Source organism: Thunnus thynnus, chromosome 9, assembly GCF_963924715.1.
Source record: "Thunnus thynnus chromosome 9, fThuThy2.1, whole genome shotgun sequence".
NCBI classification, from domain to species: Eukaryota; Metazoa; Chordata; class Actinopteri; order Scombriformes; family Scombridae; genus Thunnus; species Thunnus thynnus.
In genome coordinates this window covers 27636126-27658119 of record NC_089525.1, presented here as the reverse complement: position 1 = coordinate 27658119, position 21994 = coordinate 27636126, and the positions used below count along the sequence as shown (strand labels likewise).

The window sequence follows — 21994 nt, the reverse complement described above, 5'->3', positions numbered from 1 at the left end:
AACCCATGCAAAGGCCTTTAAACACCAGGGATGTGACGACTAAATGACACAAAAATGCCAAATACTCGCCTACGAATATTTAGCATTAAAACTGTTCCTACTGGCAGCGATACGAATTTGCGACAGAAACACGAATTTGTGAAAGAATTTGAAACAGCTCACTCTTCAGAAAAAATGACAAATTCAACATCATCCAGTGATGATGATGATCTCTGACCTGCGTTCGGGGTGTCGTCCACAGAAGCAGCTGTCTGTCAGCAGCAGCTCCTGGGGAGCTGAGAGGAGTGTGGCCGACTAAACTGCCTTCACCACGCTTACTAACAGCAGAAATTTACTGAACCAAAATAGTTTTCATGTCACCTCTATGAGAAGAAATCGACAGTGTTTGTATTTATTGATTCATTGATTTTATTTCCCACCGTAGCGAGTGAGGGGAATCTGCCTGTAGTGAAACAGACAAGCTCACACAGACAGACTGGGAGCCTTGATCAATCAGTGTAGATACGGTAAATAAGTTCTCACATACAGCAGGCTATTTGTGTGATTTAAACAGCTTTCTGTGCAGATTATGCTTCACTAAACGTGACAGAAATAGACTCCTCTGTGTCCTTTGTCATACAATACATGATGATGAGAAAAACACAAGAGCAACAGGTCCGTTGTCATCAGGAGTTGTGACGTGTCGTTGATTGCGAATAGATTGGTGCCTTTATTCGCAGTGCGAAAGCTCAGAAAAATCGACCATGTTCCAAAAAAATAATTACATCACTTTTTTGCCACTTAATATTCGTGTTCTGTGTGAAAGTACTCATGACCAAAACAACAGTTCAAAAAAATATATTGATGTGCGAATCAATGACACGAAAAAAAACGCCCCCAGTGTGTAAAGGCCTTAAGAGCACTTTAGATTTTTCTTTCTTGGCTCATTGTCATTTACTTACTAAGGGGGTTGCATGACCATTGGGCCCTTGAAACTTGTAAATGCACCACTGCATAGCTGTGTGACCAATGTGAATATATATACAGCAGTTTACATGTGTGTATGTGTGTGTGTATATATATTCACGTTGGTCTATATATATACATATATATATATATATTTGCTTATAAAAATTAGTCATGTTTGTTCCCTGGCAACAGCAGAAATATTTTCTTTTATTATGCTGTTTCAGTTCAAAATAATTTGAAAATAGAAGACCTATTGCTAGCTCAAGCTAGCACACTCCACGGCTCCAGTGACTAAATGTGTGTTACACTTAGTGGAATTAAGCAGATTATTCATTCGACCTTGTTTTTTTTTTCCCCCTCTCCCCCTTTTCAGACAAGGGCCCTTTTTTTTATCCTCGGTGGCCTTTGATGTCTGCAAATAAATTGGTTTGCAAAAATCCCTCCAAACTGCTTTGTTGGCGTTTAAATTTCATATGCTCATGAATAGCTTCTAAAAAGTGTCTTGGCAGGGTGCACAGACCCTCGTTGCGATTCAAAAAGTGACACCTAAATGTTGAGATCTGAGTTTTTGTTGTGTGTTAATGATGTCACACTTACGTGCATGGCCAGGATGCTGCGGGGGATGAGCTCTCGGTACTGCCGGATGGTAAAGTGCCATGTCTTGATCCTCATCAGATCATCAAAGGCAAACTCCAGTATCAAACGACCCTCTGTACAAACCTGGACAAAGATCACATGGTTGGTGTTATTTTACATTTCTCCTCAGCCTGATATCTCTTTCAGGAATCTTTAACTGGCCGGAAGGCGGCTGTCAGCTGATTTGGATGGAGACAAAAAGAAATCAGTGTTTATTGGCCAGGTGTGATTTTCATAAAAACGCTGGAAGGGGTTCTTCTAGGTTTTGGAATTTGTTCAAGGACTTTGTAACATGGAGCGAGCTATTATGCTCCCAATATTTACTCTGCTCGCTTCCCTCATTCAGAGCATCTGTCCTTGGGCCTCTCAACCATCCAGCTATTTCTAAAATGTGAAAATAAATGTAATCTGGAGAGGGGTATGTTTACGCCAGAGACAAAAGAACTTCAGGTCAGAGAGTTGCCAATTAGGAGTATGGAGAGAGAGAGAGCTGGAGAGAGAGACAGACAGACAGAGAAAGAGAGACAGACAGAGAAAGAGAGAGAGGAGAGAAGACAGAGAAACAGTGAGAGGAAAAAAACATTTTTTCGCCCCTTTAGCTGAATGCAGCGCTTGCCGGGGCCCTTGCGCTTCTCCCGTATTTCGTTGCTGTGACAACCAGGGAGAGAGAGAGAGTGAGGAGAGAGAGAGAGAGAGAGAGAGAGAGAGAGAAAGAGAGAGAGAGAAATGGAGAGACAGACAGAGAGGGAGAAAAAAATCAGCTGATTAGTTGGCATGGCAACGGCAAAGATGTAATCCCACCAGACACACTCTAATCAATGCCCCCAGCGCAGATGGTCTCCTGAGGATCAACAAGAAAGAGGCTAGCGGTCATACTGCACCGCCCGCCCCCCTCCACATCCCTCCACCCTCATCCCCCACTTCCCACCCACCCACCTACCCCTGCCAGTCACGTGCTCCACCGCTAACTCCAACACATTCAGTAAAAAAAAAAAAAAAAAAAGAATAAATAGAAGCTCGACTGCTCCAAAAAAGCCTGAATACAGAGCTGCTTCTCTGCTGTCTCGACGGAAAATGTGGATACTGTATAATGTTCTCACTCTGTGTGCAATGGTGTGTTTCCTGAGATTACAATAAGTACATATAGAGAGAGTTTTGTTCCACTATGGCTCTATTGGTTGTGCTGTGCTCTCCATAATACACAACTTTCTTTTATCTGGCCGTGTCCCTGCTCAATTCTAACAAGCTGTTATTCAACCACTTCTCAAAAAATCAAACCTTGATCCTTCTCTACCTCAAATTTACAGGCCCATCTCCAGGTTTCCTTTTGTAGCCAAAATTTTAGAAAAAGTGGTTGCTAAGCAGCTCACAACTGCAATAGACAGAGCATAATAGCTTTGATATGTTTCAGTCTGGCTTCCGCTGGTTGCACTCAACAGAAACGGCTCTTCTCAGAGTCTTGAATGATATCTTGATGCATGGTGACACAGGAGAATGTTTAGTGTTGGTGCTGTTGGATCTCAGTGCAGCTTTTGATACGGTCGACCACTGCATCTTGGTTGGTCGGTGGGTATCTCTGGGTCAGCCCTGCAGTGATGCTCCTCTCTGATAGGAGTTTTGCAGTTTCTGTTGCCAGCTTCGCCTCCTCATCTGAAACTCAGTATTGTGGTGTGCCCCAAGGTTCAGTCCTTGGTCCTCTTCTGTTTGCCTTGTATATGCCTCCCCTTGGACAGATAATAAGGCACTTCAAGGTATCTCCTATCACTGCTACGCAGATGATATTCAATTGTACGTCTCACTTAACCCTCAAAACATAGCTAAATTGTTTGTTTTAAATAATGTGTAAATGCTATAAAAAACTGGACAGCAGATAATTTCTTACAGCTTGATTCCATCGAGCATAGCTGCATTGCGCTCCGGCTGTGAAGCGGCTACCGCAGTGCGTTTCAGAAGTGTCCAAGAAGCGTCTCTCCACTGCGCTAAACATATGCGCCTAGTCTATTTTTGATGGAAGCTGTGTCAAGCTGCACAGAGCAGATTGAGTCGGGCAGGAAGTGAGACAAAGCAACAGCATAGAGCATCCGGTCACATCACTACATAAACATGTTATAACCGGTTGCACCAGGCCAGAAGTCAACCAGTCAGAGGATATTTGTCACCATGGACGACGAGACGTTCATCTTGGAAGTGGAAAATCCCAAAATTTTATGACACCACTGCTGCCATGACTGGCCTGGTCCCTGGCTCCCCCTCCCCTCCAGGGTGGCGCTCTTCTTTCTGGTTCTGCCAAAGCAAAACACTCCACTCCTATGAAATTCTCGCAGTGGGGTATGACCGCGAAGGAAGGAACAAAACCGCGTCGCAGCCAGAACGCGACGCAGCCAGGCCCAGTGGAGTCAAGGTATTACAGCTAAATGCAGAAATCCTTATCACTGCCCCTCCTAGTCTTGTACCTAAGATAAGGGATGGTCTTGAGTCTTTTACCTCAGTGGTTAAATCCTCCATAAGAAATCTGGGTGTCACTATGAACCAGGCTCTGACTCTGCTCAACAGGGGAAGTGTCTGATTCGCTCTTGTTTTTTCCATTTGAGAAACACTGCAAAGCTCAGGCCCATTGTGTCTCAAGCGGAGATGAAAATGTTAATTCATGCTTTTATATCATCCCGTCTTGACTGCTCCATTTTCACTTGCCTCAGCAGAACATCCCTGGATTGTTTACAAGTGGTCCAAACTGATGCTGCCAAACTCTTGACCAGGTCCTCCAAAAGGTCTCATGATGGTCTCTTTTGCTATGTTGTGACGCATATCGTAAAATGGCGAAGACTGATGAAAAATTGAAAGTCTAAGCTTTACAAAAGGCTCATAAGGAATCGCGTTATAAAATAGGTTTTTAAACAATTGTTTATGATTGCAACCACAAGAGATCCTTGAGCATGCAGTCATAAATGTGCACAAACAATATTACACACACGCACACACATGGACAAACACATGATCTCCTTCCAGTGGGTGCACTTACAAATATCAATCAGTCAGTCACTTTATTTGTCCCCAAAGGGCAATTAATGGAGTAGCAGTGCAACAGAAACACAAGATAAAGCACAAAGCACACGAACAAATCATATACATGGAAATAAACAGAGTAAACATGTTTAAACAATCTAAAAATAAGTAAAATTATGAGTAAAAAAAAAAATCAAAGAGTTTTTTATATGTTAGTTTTGGCTAATGGTAGTCTAAAAAGGGAACCCAATACTGAATGAGGAACAAAATATAAAAATAGATATATAGCATTCTGGAAATTAATACTTTCATTTAATAACTGACATAATTCAGTGCTGATAGTTTTAGTTAGTTTGCCTTTGATAGTTGGGATCTGCGTGGTCTGATAATGGGCTTGTCTGAGCTAGATAAGTGTGGATTAGACTAAAGCAATGTTTGGAAATAATCCGTGGTATTTAATGGACAATAAAAATGGTCTTTATTTTATTTTTTTAATTTAGTCTAATTCCAATTGCAGTTTGTCCAGCAGCTGACCCCTGAGTTCACAGTCAAAGGAAGGATGCAAAAAGATTGACCTTTGCTTTTCTAGCTAGCAACATCTCCCAAAACCAAAACAATACCTTCCTAGAAACTGTGGGAGTAAACCAGGCAACTCCAAATTTGGTGATATATGTCTTTTATCATCACTGCTCCCTTTTTTGCAAAAGTGGCTGTGATTTGAAGGCTTCTTTCAGTAAATAAAAACTCAAAAAGAGTCACATCTTTGTTGCATTGCTCTCCCTTGAAGTCCACATATCTCCAAAATATCAACTTTGAGCTAAAAAAAAGCGTTGTGTAAATGCAGTGGACTTTTAAATAGTTAATTTAGTTCAAGAAGTAAAGGAAGTGTCTCAACTCATAAAGGAACAATAAATAATTTTGATGTATTTAAAACATATGTATGCATATTACTTAAGTTTCAGTATTGGCTTCAAAATAATCATCACTTGACCCTCAGGTTTAGAGCTCATGTTGAATTATAAGAAAGAATGCTGCAATTAATTCACTTGAGCACTCCAATTGCTTGTTGAAAGGTGGAAAAAAAAAACATGCAACCTTGGTGTTTTTTCTTTTTTCCTTTGAAATAAAATGTGTCATGGTTATTATGTGTGTGGATGAGTTTCATGCCCCTCGGGCCGTTGAAGCCTATTAAAAGACCAAATACTTAGGCATGTATGAGGAAATAAGTAATTCTTTACATCATTCCTGAAAGTGTACTTTCTGTAGATTTATGGTATTTACCCACCAGCAGTGAAATAGCTTGAATTGCGTTTACTCATGAGCCAGTGTCTTCTGATGCTTTCCAGGTGCAGTAGCCTACAGTGAAACAATGCTGCACTATTGATTCCTTTTTCCATTGTGCCAACTGTGTCTTTAGCATTGCCTCCACTATTGCTCTTATTTCTCTCTGCAGGCTTTCTGCTTCTCGTAACTGATAAATAAATTGGTTACGAATAAGCCGCCTAAATCAGAACCAGAATAAGAATCACTTTAATTGCCAAGTGCAATAAATGTGCTGGAATTTGTCTTAGTGGCACTGGTGCAGAGATATATTAACCACAAATGCAACCAAGGCAGCCTTTCCCACAGATTCCAGTGTAGATTCAATCACAAAAAAAACTATTTACTGTATTTCTCCATACTGAGAGCCATTTGGTTAAAATCTAATATTTCTCACAATGGCCAAAACCAATTTTTTTTTATAGCAAAATAGTGTTCACTTATGAAAACTAAAAGGAGGAAAATCCCCTTGAATTAAAAAGTGGTCCATTAAATGGTACAGCCCTTCACAGAGAGTCCCCATTGATTTAAGAGCAGGGTCATAAATCTTCCACAGAACGGGGCTGAGATCAGGGGATCTCCGGCTGAAAAGAGCAAGAAAGAATAACAGCGTCCTGCTGCTGAGATACTATTCAATACTGTTCCTTAACATGACAATCAATTAATAACAGAGGAGCTGAAGGTCATTAAATCGATTATTATGAGATATGCAGCATTCATGGCTACTTGGTGAATATAAATAGGATCAAAGTTGACTTAATGCTCAATTATAGCTAGAAGCAACTGACATGACTTATAATATGTAACTTAACATGATCCTCTGTATCTGTAAGCACAGAGGAGTTTGACATTAATATTAGGATTGTAACATTTATTGTTATTTATGGTTAATGCACATATAAGTGAGGTGTGACACTGTAAATATGTTGAGTTACTACAGTAGCAACACCAATAAATCACTCAGACTAATATATTGGCCGACATTAGCTTTATGCAGATATACAGTGCACGAATCTTGTATATGTCGGTTGATAAGTAACAAGCAATGTCAGGACAGAAATGGCGACGCTATGTTGCAGGAAATTTAGAAACAGTCTTCATCACATAGTTTGTCCATCAAAGAACAACGACTGTTTAACTGTAAAATGTTCCACTCAGTACGTGTCTAAAAATAAATACTGGCCAATATATCATTGCCAGACTTTAAGAAAGAAATTTAAGTATCAACAGCTGTATCAGCCTCAAAATTCCAGCATTGGTCGCACAATGAACAGTATGTTGACAATTAACTCACAGCTGAGGACCTATTTCAATAATCTAACTTAATTATAAAAGTATAGGTTTAGTCTTTAAGATAAGTATACAGTAGTAGTGCACAATATATGTCACAACATTACGTCAATTATATATAATATAATCGAATGCACACCTGTGAGACAGGTGCCTTCTGGAACAAGTGGTGGACACATACTGTCAGCACACATTTTATGAAAGAAGCAGCTACATTTCAGTCATAGACTGTTGTTTGGCTTCAAATAAACAATACAACAAGCGATATCTTTATGCAGGCTGCAACAACCAAACAGAAAAGGGGTTAAATTACTGGAACATCTGAGACACACAATGACAAATCTAAAATGCACACATAAGTCATATCATAGATACATATATAAACAGATCACAAATCTCATAATAATACAATTAAAAAAGGCAACAACAAAAGCTTAATAACAATCATTAAAGGGTGAGGGTACTCAGCACTGGTCTAGGTCTCCTATCATAACATTAACATAAGTATATACTGTGCAAGGGTGAAGTGAAAATGTGCAGAAACTTTGAACAAAAACCCAGGCAAAGCCCAGAAAAACACAGGCTGTTGATGACACATGCACTAGTCAATTTCTAAAAAAAAATCCACTCAGGGAATTAAATTCACTTGAGCTGAGATCACTGTGTCACAAACTCGCCTTTTGCTCTTTGCTCTCCTCCCAGCATGCTGAAACCCCCAACTGGGTACCGGTAACAAGGGCCGTGGGCTCTGAGCTAACACACACTGGCCAGGGAAAGCAAGACCTGCTGGGTAGTGAATAGAGGTGCTGGGATACCGGGGGCGGCTGGGTAGCTGGGGGATTTGGGTCAAATTGGCACCCTGTGTCACCTTGTCAACACCTCCCTGCACACATTGTCCACTAGCACCTGAGCAACACCGCCCACTCTTAGCACCCTGCTAGTCCCACCCATTCGTTTGTCTGTCGAACTCGACCAGAGGAGCAGAGACGAGGGGTGGAGATGGAGAGAACACATGAAAACTACACATGAAACTGTGCTGAGCTCCTTCTAAAACTGCCTCCTTTTGGATCTCACTGCTTCCACCATTTCCATTACATTTAATTGTTGAACGTTTAGACTTTACACTTTTTTTTAAATTAATAGTTTTCAACAATTTGATTTTGTTTCATTATAGTATGATATGTGGTAATCTGCTAATCATTTGTTGACTTTGTTTTTGGAAATGCAGTACTTTACAGGTAATTTTCGTTTGTCACAGCTTATTTTTGTAGTTTTGGCCATAATTTTCTCAGTTATCATAACGTAGTCACCAATTTTATTGCTGTGATCTGTGAACATCGTGACTTACTACAGTTGAGTCAGACAGGACAAGAAACGCAATTATAGGTAATCAGACACTTAGTAAACAAGGCATTGGTCCCCAAAGTGGGTGTCACAGGACCTTGGGGAGCCTTACGATTTGTTCATTTCCAAATGTAATGTAAATTTTTATAACATTTTAGCACAATAAATAAAAAGGCTACAGTTGCATTGACTACATTATTTATATTTTTAAAGATAAAAACAGAAGGGATAAGGAAAGAACACTGAAAACACCTTATTGAAAATCCTGTTATATGTGCACAGTTGAGATTGGTGACATGATGGCTCATAGCTGCAGGTTTCTTAGAGAAAACGCTTTCATGCACCCATGCTCCTCATGGGTTTTCCAGATGCTAAGCAGTCAGATATAGCAAAAGTCAGAGCAAGCTATACATGATGAATATCTATATGAAGAGGTGTCTTGTTTTTAAAACGTTTAGGAACCACTGATCTAAACCGCCTCATTTGGAGGTAAAACCAAAAGTCAGTGCATTTAAATGTTAGTAATAATGCTTCATTGCACAGGTAAACTGTGGTTGCACAACTAAGGCCAGTACAGTAGGTCAAAGTTGAACCAAGAAGCAAGAAGTGTGCAAACAGTTTGGGTAATAATTTTACTGGTCGCCTTTGTTTTGCCTTCCAAATATCTTTGGACAACCCGGGAGTTTGTTTAATTGGCTGGGCAGCCGGGTAGCCGAGAGGTTTAATGACCAATCGTGAACCACAATGTACCCGGTTTGAGTCTGGCCAGGGACCTTTGTTGCATGTTGTTTCCCTCGTTTTCTGTCATCTCTCTGTTATTTATGCGTTAATAATGAGGCATAAAATTCCCCCCCAAAAAATTAGTTTCCAAAAAAAAATCTGTCTGATTGTCTGCCCATTTGCTTCCCTTGCACAGTCTGACTTTATTTTACCGATGTCACCGCATTCCCACGTCGCACCAATTAACTCGGAGAGTACAGTGCTGTTTTTACCGACAGGAATGATGGTTAAATCTACGAAAATAAGACCCACGTTGTAACAAATCAGAATTATTCTTTAAATATGCTCATGCCAGGAAGACAATTTTGAATTTGAATTTTTGAAAGAGAGAGAGAGAGAGAGAGAGAGAGAGACAGGCAAAAAAAGATACAGATAGAGGCAGAGGGAGAGAGAGAGAGAGAGAGTGGGAGAGCAAGAGAGCGAGTTGGGAGCTGGGGATGATTTCTCTAGGGATGAAGGATGCGGGTGTGTGTGTGTGTGCGTGTGTGTGTGTGTGTGTTGAGGGTGCGGGGGGTGGGGTGGGGGGGGTTGAGAAGAAGAGGGGGGATGAGAGAGAGCGGTGGAGTAGAGAGCGAGGGGAGAATAAGTGAGCGAGCGAGGCAGGCAGGGGGATGAGAGAGAGGAGGAGGGGGGGCGGGGGGGAGGTGGTGGTGGTGGGGGATGTGGGGGAGGAGGGGTGGTGGTTGAGGAAAGCGAGGCGAGGCAGAGCTGATTGAGATTCGGGCCTCCAGAGCTGCAGGCTCGCTGCTGCTGCTGCTGCTGCTGGGAGCTCAGGGAGAACACGCTCAGTTATTGGAATTCTTTTTTTTTTTTCTAATGAATTAATTCTTCTCATCCAATTTAGGTGAAGATGAAAAGAGAGCAGCGCTGCAAGCATCAAATTTAGCTTTTCGTTGACCAGGCCTGGACTGTTCTGTTCTGTATGGTTAATATCGGACACATAATATATTATGTTTTGTTTTTTTTTTTTCCTCTTGTTTGCGGAGCCTTGTTTACAAAAAACCAAACAACAGAAACATAAAAAGACATTTCCTGTGTGTGTTATTGGGGATGTTTCATACTCATTTACTGATATGATAGCACAAAGAGCCCAAACAGTCCCCTCACACACACACACACACATACACAAACACACTGTACATGTGCCCAACCCCCACCAACCAACCACTACATGAATACCAAATCATCTTTACTCCAAACGTACAGAAACGATGACATGACCTCATGAAACCCCTTGACACAAACCCATATGGAAGCAGTCATGCATGTAAATATACACTAACATGTAAACACAAAGACACAGAGTCTGATGGTAAGGTTTAACATTGGTATATAAAAGTCCTGCACTGCACTAAGCAAAAAAACTTTTCATATGTAAATGATCACACAGAATAAGAATTAATATCAACATGTGATATATTATAGCATCTTTCTATATGTGCATATGAATGTTTCTATGTAAAATGTGTAGATAAGTTTTTTATTTACAGCAAAAGCCTCTAAATGTTTTGTGCAGAATTTCTTTATTGACACAAAAATCAAGCCGAAATCATATCATAGGGGTCACTGAATCAGAAATATTACATCAAGAAATTGACCATTTATGGCGAAACAGTTATAAAAACTGTTAAAAAATAGATAAAATATGAATGAAACAGCCAATACATGTGCAACTTTAGTGCTCTAAGTGATCTAACTTTATGATTCATTAAAGGGTTTCAGTCAATAATAATGTGTTTTATTTATACAGTGTTGCACAAGAGTACATCGTATGTAAGTGTAAAGTAGAATGAAGCTGATATTAGCTTGTTGCAGATGAATCAGTATCAGCAGGCGTACTGTATATGTCTGCTGATACGTAAGACGACATTGCAATACAGAAATAATAAAGATATTTCTTAAGGTAACTTGAAGTTTGCTTCAATAATGTGTTTACACAGGGGGAAAAATAATATTGGCCAATATGTCATTCTAAATTTTTTTAGACTCTCAAATATCAATATTTGTATCAGCCTCAAAATCCCAATATCGTTCTGGCTCTAGTGGGAACCCCTTACAACTGAATCATCTGTATCACATTATTTAGTCTCTAATTCAGCCTTAAAACTCTGCAAACAAGAAAAAAAAAAGTCAGCCGGTGGGGTGAAACTGTTCTATTTTATCCTGATTTTGTTTCCCTACTATGATGAATTTTCTCAAAATACGATGTAACATTAAGAAACAAAACAAAACTGAGACTGAAAAATGCAAATCGCTGCCATAGTATCAATAAAAATGGCAGCTGATAACAAGAAATCCTTGATCAGATTAATTTGTATTGGAAAATTGCACAATCATCTAAACCCATTGGCATATTTTGTTCATTCCTTTTCAGAAAATCTGATTTTAGATCTCCACAACAGACAAAATTACTTGCTAAAATGAAGATTTTTTTTTTTTTTTTGCCGTAATGTTTCTTTAATTTTCTTTTTAGTCTCACAGCCCTTGGCAGGTCAGCCAAAAAGTTAATTTCAGACTCTGCACACCACACACACACACACACACACACACACACACACACAAAGGAGTGAGTGCATACTGTCAAGTCCTGAAAACAAGAGGGCGTATAGCTGTTTAATGTCAGAACAATCTGGTCCGCTGCTGTAGCTCAGGGTTCATGGTACAGGGAACATGGAATCCCTTTAGCTCGGCTGCTCGGCGCTGACAAGGTATCTGGCCTCAGATTCATTTAGACAGTCAGCAGAAGAACACTAAGAGTCAGCTAGCCATCTGGATCAGACTGTAGTGAAGCAGATATTCACTCCGGCACAGGGGGATTCTCTCCCCAAAGACAAAAGCAGATGAGCTCAGCTTTAGTGCTTTCAGAAGACCTCGGTGTCAGGTTTGGATTATCTCACCTGCGCAATTTGTGTTTCCTCTGCTTTTCTAACTTCTTTCTGTGCGTCTCTTGCAGTGCAAACTGAACCATACTCTTCAAAGATCTTATTCATGTCCCCTAGCACTGCCTTTGGAGTATCTGAGAGCTTTAAAATCTGCCGACATCTTTAACATGAGAAATGCCACTGGATTTTAGGGTCTGGGAGAAGGCCAACAAGCAGATAAGTGCATATGAGAATGTCTGACATTTCTTGCATGAGTGTAAACACTGGTAAGTGCTAGCGCTTGGTAATATATCAATATTATATCAATATTGTGATATGAGACTAGATATCATCTTAGATTTTGGATATCGTAATATTGTGATATAGCATAAGTTTTCCTGGTTTTAACGGCTGCATTACAGTAACGTGATATCATTTTCTGAACTTACCAGACTGCCCTAGCTGTTCTATAATTTGTCTTTACCTACTTAGTCATCATATCCACATTACTGATGATTATTTATCAAAAATCTCATTGTGTAAATATTTTGTGAAAGCACCGGTAGTCATCCCTACAAGACAATATCGATATTGAGGTAGCTATTTGGTCAAAATATCGTGATATTTGATTTTGTCCATATCAACCAAGCTCTAGTTAGCGCCAACATGCACAAGGTTCATTTTTCAGCTACATATCAAAGATACTGTAATTCTAGAATTTAACAGTCAATGTGACTGCAGTTAGTTAATTGTGGTTAGTTTATTTATGTTTTTATTGCCTTAATGAACAACATAACACCCACTTTTAGCTTGAATACACCCCTCTTACAAATTCAAAAAATGCATTCAAACCTGGACTCATACACCCCATTTTTCTGGAGTCAGAATTACTGGATTTTCTCTGGAAAAGGGCAAAACTTGTGTTGTAACGAGAATGGGGCCAGAATCAATTGATAGTGTCATAAAGTGACTGTATTACAATTACTAACTAAAGAAGTGGATTTATTGTTGAGGTGCTGGGAAAGATCCCCTCCTTCCGAAATCAGAGACTGTCATTCAAAATTTATCAAGCTAAATAGCTAAAGCAAAATAAGCGTGCAGCAAATTAGATGAGTTTTTTCATACTTTACAGTAAGGCCAACAGGTATGACTTGAAAACACAGGGACAAAATGAAACAGGGAGAAAAAAAGAATCAAAGGGTGAAAATGGATTTGATCTTTAACCAGTTAAACACCTCTCTAGGTCCATTATCATAGCTTGTGATCAATTATTCATGGTGGGACAGCTCTAGGGTCAGGTGTTACCTTTGTAAACATTGGCTTCCCGTGCTGGGTGACCATGGTGCACTGATCACAGTCCAGGGTGATACAGGAGTTGTGGAAAGACTCCTTGGAGTGTTTGAGGATGTAGTGGAGCTCGGTGACCCCTCCCTCGAACACCGTGCTGAAATAACGGGGGATCAACGTCCGACCGATCGCTGCAGGGAGACAAAAGAGAAGGCAGAGCTGCTAAATATAGAAGGAGACCAAACGTGAAATAATCTGAAGAGAAGACAGTGGGCTTAGATAAGAGAGAGGAGGGTGACATCATTAAATACTGCCTCAACCACAATATCACTAATAGACTATAATGATGCTACTACTAGTATTAGGCTTATTACTACTATTACTACTACTGCAATACTTACTGTACAATTTTAAGACTACTATTGGCACTACTGTAACTACTACTATTCTATGTTTTATATAACTACAGGCTACTACTGCTCACACTATGATTTAGGGCTCTATATAGTCCTTCTGTACTAGTGCTGATACGATCCCTAAGCTCCAGTACAAATACCAACACAATGTCTTTTCCATACCTTAAAGGAATAGTTATACATTTTGGGAAATTTGCTTTCTTGCCAAGAGTTAAATTAGAAAATCGATACCACTCTCATTTGTGTTCAGAACTGAGCTGGTGCCAAGAGATTAGCTTAGCTTAGCATAAAGACTGGAAGCAGGGCCAAACAGCAAGCTTGACCCTGTCTCCCATTTCTACATTTATGTTTGTACACGGATTAAACAAATAAAATACATGTTTATTACTGTAGTGAGCTTTAGAGCCTGGTACGTGGATTTTTGAACTTTGGACAGCTAGCTCTTTCCCCTTGCTTCTAGTCTTTATGCTATGCTAAGCTAAGCTAATCGCCATGTGACTCTAAGTTGACGCACATACATGAGAACGGTATCAATCTTCTCATCTAACTCTCAGCAAGAAAGTGAGTACGTGTTATTCCCAAAATGTCAAACTATTCCTTCAATTGTAGTGAGATGAACATGTAGCAATATTAAAAAAAAAAAAAAAAAACTTTTTTATTGAACAAAAGAAGTCAAATGTCTCAATTTTAAATGTTGCCCAAACACAAGCAGTTGTACAAGATCTTTGCCTTAATAAAACACTATCCAAAAATGGCAAAATTATGGTTTTAATCAGAAACTGTCTGATCAACAACGGAGACATTTTGGTTGACGTCAAAAAAAGTATTGAGGATTGATATCCTACTTTGATTACACCTACTACTGTGCTACTTCCACTAGAACTGCTACTGATAATACTACAGTTACTGATAATAGTAACAGTGTTTTCTGTAGTGCTAGTGCTAGTCCTACAAAAGCTGGATTTATAAAACAATAATAATGGCACAGAAAGATATGACATCAAATATTGGATATCATACTGGACACAAACATATACTGTAAACAAACATGAACAAACTTATTAACTCCTAATGACATCAATAGCAAGTCAATTATATTCAAATTAATACAAAAAGAAAGATTAAAGAGGACACAATATGAAACGGAAATGGGGAGAATTTGTCAATATACTCTGAAATGCTTAAAATTACAAAAAAAAAAAAAAAAAATCAAGATAAACATTTTTGCCTGTTTGAGGCTCTTTGGAGGCAGCAGGAACATATCAAATTAATTAAACTTTTGAGAGGAATGTTCTGCTTTTCTGTTCTTTCCTCCTTTTTATAATATAGTATCAATCTGAACACAGAAGTCATTGTTAAGTCTGCTGTCTATTGATTTGACTTCAACCTCTGTACTCATTACAACTGGAAATGCAGGAGTCTCTGCTTTTTACCCTGTTGAACTCCATGAACTCCATGCACTCCATGAACTCTCTCTACATATTTTAGGGATATCTGCTATATCCTAAAACATGCATGTAAAATGTTCACATTCAAAATACAGATCGTGCATTCATTCAGTCTCATTAACGGCTTTCTAATGATGCTGCACATTATGTATATAACCATAATCTCGCAAAAAACCACTGACAACATTTTTTAGCAACAAATTCTGAATAAACTGGCTGAATATATCAATCAAGCAGCAGCTGAGGTCAATTTATGAATCAAGATTCTCAATGCATCAGGCACATTATAGCTTTACAGAAACCTTCGGATTGTCCTGAAACTTACAGACTGAGTGCAACAGCCTTCAGGAAATCTGCTCACTCTCCAAGAAATACCCAAATCCTTTACTCCTAGATTGAGTCTGATTTTTCCTTGAAACAAGTGTCAAATAAATCTTCCACACAGAAAGGTAAATCCAACACTTTCCAACACATCTGAAGATGAAAGATTTTCTTGAAACTGACTGACAATATCATGAATTTGGTGCTCTCCACCAAATCCACTTCTTCTAAGAAATAACACTTTATATATTAGACTCACTTTTGAATATTCTTCATATAAGAGAGACCGCACGGCAAAGAAGAGAGAACTTTCACATATTTTCAGAATAATGTGATTCCATGACTGACTTTAGTATTAAACTGAATTATTAAGATGGACAACTTCTGCAGTGCAAACTTTCTGCAGAAGCCTAAAGAGACAATGAGCAGGCTGCATGATGAAAACTGGAGGAGGAGTCAGGGAGGGAGAGAGTGTCTTCAGTGGTTTATAGCCCTCAGGCTTCGTCTGGTTTCTATCTCCTCTGTGTTAGTCGGCTTCAAGGAGAAGAATGGATGATACAGAGAGAGAGGCTTACATTTCCCATTACATTATGGATGCACTGTGATGCAAGATACAGATTCCTGAATACTTGGATGCATTTTATAGCATGAAATCCTGTCCTGAATGGCCTTTCTTTTGTAACCTTTAATTACCGTTTATGAAAATATACTGTATATTTTGTTATTAGCCTGTTATCAAGTTCACTAGTCAAATAAAAATGAAAATTCATGCAGAAATTTCCTCATCAAACATTTCAAATCTATCCCTGACAAAGCAACGCACCGTCTTCAACCGCAACACCATCTCACCTAAACTTCTAGTAGCTTCTCTGCCTCTGTAACATCACTGAAAATCCCACCTCTCCCTCTAAGAAGCTCAAATCCTGCTACACATCTTCTATCCACCAGAGTACAGTCCAGGAAGTTTTTTTTAATATTATCAGAACAGAACATCATATCATACTGACAAAAATCTACTGAACAGCTGTGCTATTAACTTAACTAAGAGAAGTAGGCTGCACTTAAGGATTATTTTCATTATCAGTTAATCTGTAGGTTATTTATATCGATTCATCACGTAATCGCTCGGTCTGTGAAATGTCTAAAATGTTCCCTTCACAAGCTCCAAAGTCCACATGTCTTGATTATTTTCCTGTTGATTGATTAATCTATGATCAACTAATTATTTCACCTCTAAAGAAAAGTATTATTATAGTCCATACTTCATTGCATGACTTGTTAAGATGGATATTCTGCAGTGTGTAGGCACAGTTTCATTTCAGTGCTTGGTAAAAATAACGTGAGTTGAAAGTCAAAAATTAGATGTTAATACATAGGATTTACTCAGAATATAAAGCAAGATTGTCTTCAATGCACAACTTAATATGTAGATCAGCGTCAAACAGCTTTCACTCGGGACAAAAACTGCAGCCTCTTTTGGTAACTGCAGAGCTCAGTATTGCAGTTTCTGTTACTTGTTGAGCAGCTGTGCAGACCCAATCTGCAGAACGAGCCGTACCATCTCCACACCACATCTCAGCAGCACATTTCTCCTTAAAGAGCCTGTTCTAGCCTTTATTTTTCCAGCTATAGGATTTCTGCTGAACACAGATACTCACTTTCAGCATCACCCTGCTTCACACATACATGCCTGAGAGCTACACTGCAACCACGGACTTCATCCAAACATCACTGGGCCGTTCCACTCGAGCAACTCGACTTGCTCAATGGCACCTCAATTGCTACTCATTCACTAAGCTGCACTGAGGATCTGAACCAGTAACTGTTTGTTCCTTAGGTGGCATTTTTGCTGCTGGCTGTGAACTTATAATGTTCCTTCTCTGTTCTTACAGTAGATCTGATTTATTTAAGTGTCATGCCATCTTGTGGCCAATCTCTCATATGATTATAAGAGATCTTTGCAGACATTGATACATGCAGATGTGAGTTTATTGTTAAAAAAAAAGAAGTGTGGTGAGGATGAGGTAATGTCATATTGTACTACTGATATGGTTTTGTGTTATTTCTTCTGAAAAGCACCAACTAAACTTTTGGAATCAGTTTGTATATATACACTATGTATATCTACACTTTGTATATATACACTATATACACTACCAATTTTCCTTTGTCCCTAGTGCAATATGCATACTTAATTTGCACAAAAGGCAATTGTTACCTTGCACCTATGCACTTTTTTCCTCACATTTAGCACTATAGCACTTTATCCAATTCTATACAAAATCCATCTTTTTACAGATTTTATGTGTGTGTGCTATCCTATACGAAAACCATCTTTTATTGATTTTATTGTTTTACTGTTTGTGTGTATTGTGATTGTTTATATGTGCTCTGCTGCGAGCTGAATTTCCCCCAGTGGGACAATAAAGTACTGAACTGAACTGATTCCTTTTTAAATGGGAAAGATTTGCTTCACAAATATTAATTTGCAACAACACACAACTGACAGACTTTCACAGCTGGAAGTTGCCCACAATATGCTTATACTTTTATCTCAACCAATAAAAATTAAAATTATGTTTATATACTACTTATTTGTTTTGCCAGTTACATTTTGAAGGGAACATAATTGCTGACAGGATTATGTTCAGATGTAAAATTTTGTACACAGCGCTACATTTTTATACCGCGCAGAAGTCGTAATGAGGTGGTCAGGATGGATGGTGGGTATATAGGGTACAAGACTGTAACACCAAAGAGCAGGGTTCACATCCTGGGTCCTGTGTGTGGTTAGATTTAGGCAACAAAAGCACTTCAATTACTTTAAACTTTAAGAGAATTGTCATTGCAGTTAAATATTAATTCAGCAAACTCATCCTCACTCATGTTTCAACTCACTGTTGACTTTATCAGTATTAAAGTAAGGCCAAGATCTTTCCTCAACCTTAACCAAAATGAAATCTTAGGAGACAGGGTTGCCAGGGGGGTTCAACTGCAGTAATATTATGGAATAGCTCAGCTAATTTGAAAAAACTAGGATTTTTGTCCAAATATTGGCGTTCATCAGGAAAACAAACAGCCAAAAAGGATTACAAACTACCAGCTACAGAGCTGAACATGCAGTCGACTATACAGGACACACCTCCAACCAACCAGCTGTCAGTTTAAGCACCTGAACACCATATTGACGCCATAAAGTTTTGGATAAATCTTCAAAATGTCCAGCTTCTACCAAAGGTTCTTGAGCCTATCCAATTGAGCTGTAGGGGCATATCCTACAACATATATATATCAGGTAAAAAACAAAGGTTGAATGGCCACTTAGTGGTTGCTTTTTATCCAGGGCAGCCCTTAAAACATCATGAGTATATTTTTTCTAAGCTTTGTCTTCCTTTTTGGCATTGCTGGTTCAACTGGGAATCAACCCTCTAATCCTGGCAAGTTTAGTGACCCGGTCTATCCACTGAGCTACACCAGACTGTTAAATACCAGCAAAAACAAAACAACCATACAGTAAATCCTGACTTTGGGATTATAAAGGGGAACATGTTGGGATTTCCTTTAGCCTCTCGTTCCTCGCCTAGTGGAACTGCTCCTCTGCATTTTCCTGCCCGTCAAATCTCCATCATTAGAACACTGCTGGAAAAAAAAAAAAAAATCGGGACAGCCACATTATCCAACAGCACATGGCCTCTGATTTCAAGCAGAAATAATCCATCTTAGAGTCAACACTCTGTTGGCTAGAATTATGCTCTTTCTCCCCTTCCCCCAGGGTGGGTGGGTGGTCAGGAGTAGATGTGTGTATGTGTGTGTGTGTGTGTGTGTGTGTGTGTGTGTGTGGATGAGGAGTAGGAGGGGGAGTGAAGCCTGGGAATAAAACTTCATTTAGAAGTGCAATGTCCCCAAAGACAGTGGCTCAAGAGGCTCTTGAGGTCAGACCTGGATGGTAGAGTTTCAAACTAGAGAGAGAGAGAAAGCGAGAGAGAGAGAGAGAGAGAGAGAGAGAGAGATGGGGATGATGTTGGTGGTTGGGTAAGGGTGAGGGTACAGGGGGGAAGGAGGGGGGTGGGGGAGGGGGGAGTGTACCCGTGACTGGCATGTTTTTCAAATTCGATAAAGTCAGGCATGACTAAATAACACATAAAATGTTTGGCATCGTGAGCAGTGGCTGGGGGAAGAGGAGAGAGGGAGGGTGAACTGCCGGGTCCGCTCAGCGTGGATGACTGTGTAAATGATGCTCTCTCTCTCTCTCTCCCCCTCTCTCTCCTTCTCTTTCTCTCTCTCTCTCTCTCTCGCTCGCACTGCACTCTCTCATCCTCTCTTTCTCTATCTCGCTCCCTGCCTCGCTCGGTCTACACCACAGTTGAAAAACAAAGTACGTCTAGGAGTGGAGCTGACTGCTAATGCGGAGGAGCTCTGAGGAGACGAGGGGGAGGAGGAGGAGGAGGAAGGGGAGGAGGAGGTGTGTGGGGCAGAAGGGTGGTGGTGGGGGGGGGGCTGGGACAGAAAAAAATGAGCGAGGGATGAAAGAGAGAGAGAAACAGAGAGTGCAAGGGAGAAAAAAACTAGGAGGGAAGATGAAAAAAATATGGGCTTGTCAATGAGGGGAAGAAGACACACTGATGGGTAATAGGAGCGAGAGACAGTAAGAGAGGGGAGGGTGTGTGTGTGTGTGGGTGAGGGAGGCTCAGGTGATACGCAGATCTGCTTCTTGCCCACCTCACCAAGCCATGCAGGAGTTTTGGTTGCGTCCTCTCAACCAAAACTGTCCTAATAAAACCCAGTGTGCGTAGCCCGGGGTGACAGAGTGATAGATAAGCATGTAATGCTAGCCATGCTAGCAAGTCTTGGATCATTTCAAGCACAGTAGTCTTGTGTTTCTCTTCAGATAGTTTCTAGGCTGAAGTTCAAATATTTTCTAGGCTCCTCTACTCTTTATTTACATTTTAGGCAAACACTTGAGCAGACTTGGCAATAAATCAGCAGGCTTCAGTGTCTTGATCAAGGGCACTTTTAAAGGCAAGTCAAGCAACGGTCTATCCATTCAAGCCTTTCATACTGAACACAATTTTTTCACTGAGCTATCAAATATTCTGCATGTGACTGCAAATACTATTCTGAGTGGTCCATTGTGGGTAATTTCTATAGATGTAATAAAACCCCTGAAAACTCAAATTTCAAGTGTTTTTCTATAACATTAAAGATCCCCTCCTCCTGTTTTAAGACATATAAAAATACTGTGCTTTGAGTGAGTATTTGTGTCTGATGTGGGGTAATTAAACTTTTTTCCACAAAAAAAGTTTAATCACCCCATTAAAAATCTCTTTCTTCTCCCTCATTGAAAAATCCAGAATCTATGAATGTGCAAATCATTTCAAGTCAGTTCAACCACCGGACACAAGATGTCTCCTACTTCACTGTAAAGTCCATTTTCAGTCTATGTATCCACATCTGTTGCATAAGCTGCATCCCTACTGGATCACCATTTTGGCTCCCAACTAGTTGTGATGTCACAAATCATGCTCGCAGGCACACTCAGCGGCGGCAGGTAACGTAGGCTAGAGAAAGCTAAGCCTTCCCTAAATTTACTGCTGGCTATTGTTCAACCTACACTGCATACTGGTTAAGTTAAAATAATGAAAATGCCTGTGTCAGCAGTTCAACACATTATGTAGCCCTGAAGTGAGCGACAACCTGACCAGACTCACTTAAGGTGGACTGACCTTTAAGGTGGACCAGCTATTCTCATTTTATTCACATTTCAAGTGGGCACAGAGAAAATTTCCCCCTTCAGAGGATAAATGTGAAAACATCCTTTTAGTGTCAAACTCTGCACATACTGTACATCGTTCTACAAAGTGAAACTCAAACATTCAATTGAAGTAGCAATAAGGAAAACAAATATTCAAGTGGAGAGGGACTTTAAGTTTTTACAACATTACATACAAACATTCTCAGTTAATATTTTATATGAGTTTAAAACTCAAAAAACTGCTAAATCAGGACTGTGTGGGTGTGTTTTTTTATCACTGTTCATGAGAGTGCTGGCAACACAAGCAATCAGCCCCACAGCTGTCAACAAATTTTGATCCAAATTTTTGCTAAACTCTGACTGGCGCACAGAAACATCACATTTTTCCAACTGAGCTCATCCACTTTAAACATGTGGGAAAATATGAAACAAGCCAAACTGTTCCAACTTGACTGAAAAGTGCGAGTTCATGTAGGATGCAGCTGCTTTTAGTAAAAAAATAATTGACAAAATAAGAAAAAAGTGGATACTGCATTCCAAGATGGCACCCTGTGGCAGATTATAAAGCCCCATGAGGCAGTTGTGTGA

At 39.7% G+C, this 21994-nt stretch overlaps 1 protein-coding gene across 5 annotated transcripts in view; it reads right to left on the bottom strand.

Annotated features, from left to right (window-relative positions):
• ldb2a (LIM domain binding 2a) overlaps positions 1–21994 on the bottom strand; it is a 100638-nt gene that overhangs the window by 20430 nt on the left and 58214 nt on the right. For all 5 annotated transcript variants that reach the window (XM_067599919.1, XM_067599917.1, XM_067599918.1 and 2 more), the window contains 2 exons: positions 13488–13660; positions 1546–1668 (listed from right to left, as the gene is read on the bottom strand). In XM_067599919.1, coding sequence (XP_067456020.1) covers positions 1546–1668; positions 13488–13660 — 296 coding nt within the window. The remainder of the gene's footprint in view (positions 1–1545; positions 1669–13487; positions 13661–21994) is intronic.